At 52.7% G+C, this 3,187-nt stretch overlaps 1 protein-coding gene across 1 annotated transcript in view; it reads right to left on the bottom strand.

Moving 5' to 3' along the window:
* Window positions 1-1,711, bottom strand: part of LGI4 (leucine-rich repeat LGI family, member 4) — a 9,088-nt gene extending 7,377 nt beyond the window's left edge. The window contains exons 1-3 of the mRNA XM_006867375.1: window positions 1,542-1,711; window positions 1,100-1,171; window positions 769-840 (exon numbers count right to left, since the gene is read on the bottom strand). Of these exons, the coding sequence (XP_006867437.1) occupies window positions 769-840; window positions 1,100-1,171; window positions 1,542-1,711 (314 nt within the window). The remainder of the gene's footprint in view (window positions 1-768; window positions 841-1,099; window positions 1,172-1,541) is intronic.
* Window positions 1,712-3,187: the final 1,476 nt, after the last annotated feature.

Genomic DNA, 3,187 nt, shown 5'->3' with positions numbered 1-3,187 from the left:
CCAAGGGTGTAAATCTTTACGGGAGTAGAAAGCCTCATCTTTCTCCCGCGGAGCAGCTGGTAGTTTCGAACCGCTGACCTTAAGGTTCGCAGCTCGATTCGTAACCACTACGCTAAACCAGTACCAATAGCATTGTTATTATCACAACACCAACATTCTACCCACAGCCATCTCCAACATCCTACCAATATCATAATTACCAATCCCCACAACACTAGTAATTATTACTGATAGTTACCCCACCATCTTTATCAGCAGCATCACCAACAGGACCATCACCACAGGTTCCGTCATGTTTATCAGCACTATCCCCACTCAACCATTATCAATAATGTTGTCATGGCCCCCGCAGCAGCGGCATTAGGACCACCACTATCATCATCACCAACACCAATGTCAGCATCATTAACATGGATTCTATAATTGGCATCACCACCACCCATGGCTTGTACTACCACCAGCATTCTCTAACTCACAGTTACTTCTTCCTGATTTCCTGTCTCTAGCTTCTTTGCACTCTCACTGGGTTTCCTCATGTCAGATAGAACCAGACATGGTCTCTGGTTATCCAAACTTTGGGATCTTGAAGCATAGAAAGGTGATGTGAGCAGGTTGAAATGACATAGCTAACCAGGCTTCTCGCCCCTCCAGAAGGAGTCCTTCACACAATCTTTCCCAGAGCTATTGCCCTGTCCTCTGTTACTCTGAGAGTGTAGGGTCCTCCCCTCTTCCCGTTTACCACGTGGCCCATCCCTTGGCCTCACTCACAGGTACTGTAGATGGGTCAGGCCTGCAAAGGCATCGTCTTCAATCACAGAGAATGAGTTGGATGTGAACAGACTGGCAAGAGAGCAAGCAAGGAATTTTCCTGAGTTGCTGCCCCTACTGGCATTTAGCTCTGGCTCCCACCCTTGATTCACACGGGCATGGGCACACACACACACATGCATGTGGGTACGAGCATGTGTGCGCACACAGCTGCTTTCAAACAAACTCGTGTGCGCACACACACATGCATGCACACACCCCACCCCAGGTAGGGACACACTCCCTTCGTACACTTTCATGAAACCACTTCCCGGAGCTTGGCACCACTCACAGCAGATGTAATGATGGTATCTTTAGGAAGCTACCGGCCTTCAGCTTGGTGACTCCGGTCCTAACAAGAGAACTAGGGGGCATGGGCAGTGGTGGGTGAGCAGGTCATCTCAGCCCAGAGCCCTCTCCTGTCTGGGTGACCCTGACATGCCACTCTGACCATGACTCTGGGTATCTCCACTTCATCTCAAGAGACTCAGGCATTGGCAGGATTGGGACAGCACTCAGACCTTTGGCCATCCCTTCTTCCTGGATCCCAAATGCTTCCCCTGCTCTTTGGGAACCCCAATTTGTCTTCTGCTCTCTTTGAACTTTAGGCAGCACCCTTTGCTGCCCACACTCACCCTGCAACCTCTTAGACTCTGACAGACCCATATTTCCTTGGTAACCCCTGTACCTTGCCCCCAGCCCACCTTTGGGCCCACAGAGGACCGGGCACTCACAGTGATAGCAGGGTCGGGGGGAAGCTCTCAGGAAGGTCCGGGGTGCCCTCACACAGAGCGCTGTCTTTGGAACAGGAACAGCGAAGAGAGCATTTTCCCTTCAGGGGTCTCCAGGCCACCCCTAGCCCTGCCCCAGCCAGCAGCAGCAGCAGAACGTCTACCCCTCCCATGCCCCCTTACTCCTGTCTGAGACTCCGGCTTCTCTCTGCCCACCCAGCTCGGTCAAAATTCCCACAACTACATCTCCTGTATCAGGCATCCATTTCCCGGCTGGCTGGCTGGCTGGTGTATCGCTGGCTTCTCTCCTCTGTGTCTCTCCTTCAGACGGTCTTTCTCCCTGTATCTCTTTGATGTTTAGCTTTTTGTATATTTCTCTTTCTCTCCCTTTCTGTCTTGTTCTGTGCTGGCTCCCACACCCTTTGTGCCTTGTCCCTGAAGGTTTGGGAAAGGGACTCAATGAGTACTGGCAGGGGAGGGCAGGAAGGAGGAGGGGGTCAGAGGACCCAGGAAGAGCCTCGCTGGGGAAGGGGGGAAGGGACTGGATAGCCCCATGGGAGGGACCACCAAGGCCTGGGGCTGTCTCAGGGCAATTCCCAGCCAGATTCCCCATTCCACCCTATTGGGGGAGTGTGAAGAAGATTGTCATTAGGGTGGGGACCGGATGGTTCAGCAGGCGTGGGGGGAGGAGAGGCCACTGGGGACCGGGACTGCCCGGGGGGTTGCTCCCAGCCGCCCCCTCCCATATTCCCCTGCTCTAGGAGGGTGTGGAGGGCCTTGTCATTTCAGCTAGGGAGGGGCCCAGCTCAGGTCCAGCTGCTCCCTCTGGCGGCTACATTAGGCAGGGCAGCTTCCCTGCGCCAACTTCCGGACCTCTCTCCACCAACCCCAAATGAATTCCATGAGTGGTCACCACCCACTGGGGGTAGAGAGCAAGCCCAAGGAAATGGTGATGATGATGATGCCACTTCCTTTTCAGCAGATGCTGCCCTGAAAGTTCTACATATATTAACTCTGTCTTGACGGCAGCCCTCTCAACTTGGCACGAGTATCCTCCCTATGTGGCTCTGCAGGTTAATGTGCTGGACTGCAAAGTCGGTTTGAACCGCAACGTGGGCGGTTCAAGCTCACCAGTCGCTCCTTGGAAACCCTATACAAGGTCGCTACGACTCGACGGCACTCAACAACAACAACATGTGACGCTGTTGTTGGATTAGCACTGGATTGCTAACCACAAGGTCGGAAGTTCAAACCCACCAGCTGCTACTCGAAAACCCACTACAGGGTTGCTTTGAGTTGGAACTGACTCAATGGCACTTAACAACATTTTATATGTGGTGGTGGCGGTGGTTGCCATCGACTCGGTTCTGATTCATAGCAACCCAGTATAGGGTTTCAGAGACTATAAATCCTTGTTGTTGTTGTTAAGTGCCGTCGAGTCGGTTCCGACCCATAGCGACCCTGTACAGGGTTTTCGAGGGTGTAAATCTTTACGGGAGTAGAAAGCCTCATCTTTCTCCCGCGGAGCGGCTGGTAGTTTCGAACCACTGACCTTAAGGTTTGCAGCCCGATTCATAACCACTACGCTACCAGAGCTTAGCAGCAGAGAATATTCTAGTTCAGTCTTAGCCCTGTACTCAAGAATCTGA

The sequence above is a fragment of the Chrysochloris asiatica genome, unplaced genomic scaffold, assembly GCF_000296735.1.
Source record: "Chrysochloris asiatica unplaced genomic scaffold, ChrAsi1.0 scaffold00104, whole genome shotgun sequence".
NCBI classification, from domain to species: domain Eukaryota; kingdom Metazoa; phylum Chordata; class Mammalia; order Afrosoricida; family Chrysochloridae; genus Chrysochloris; species Chrysochloris asiatica.
This window is presented reverse-complemented; position numbering and strand designations above follow the sequence as displayed.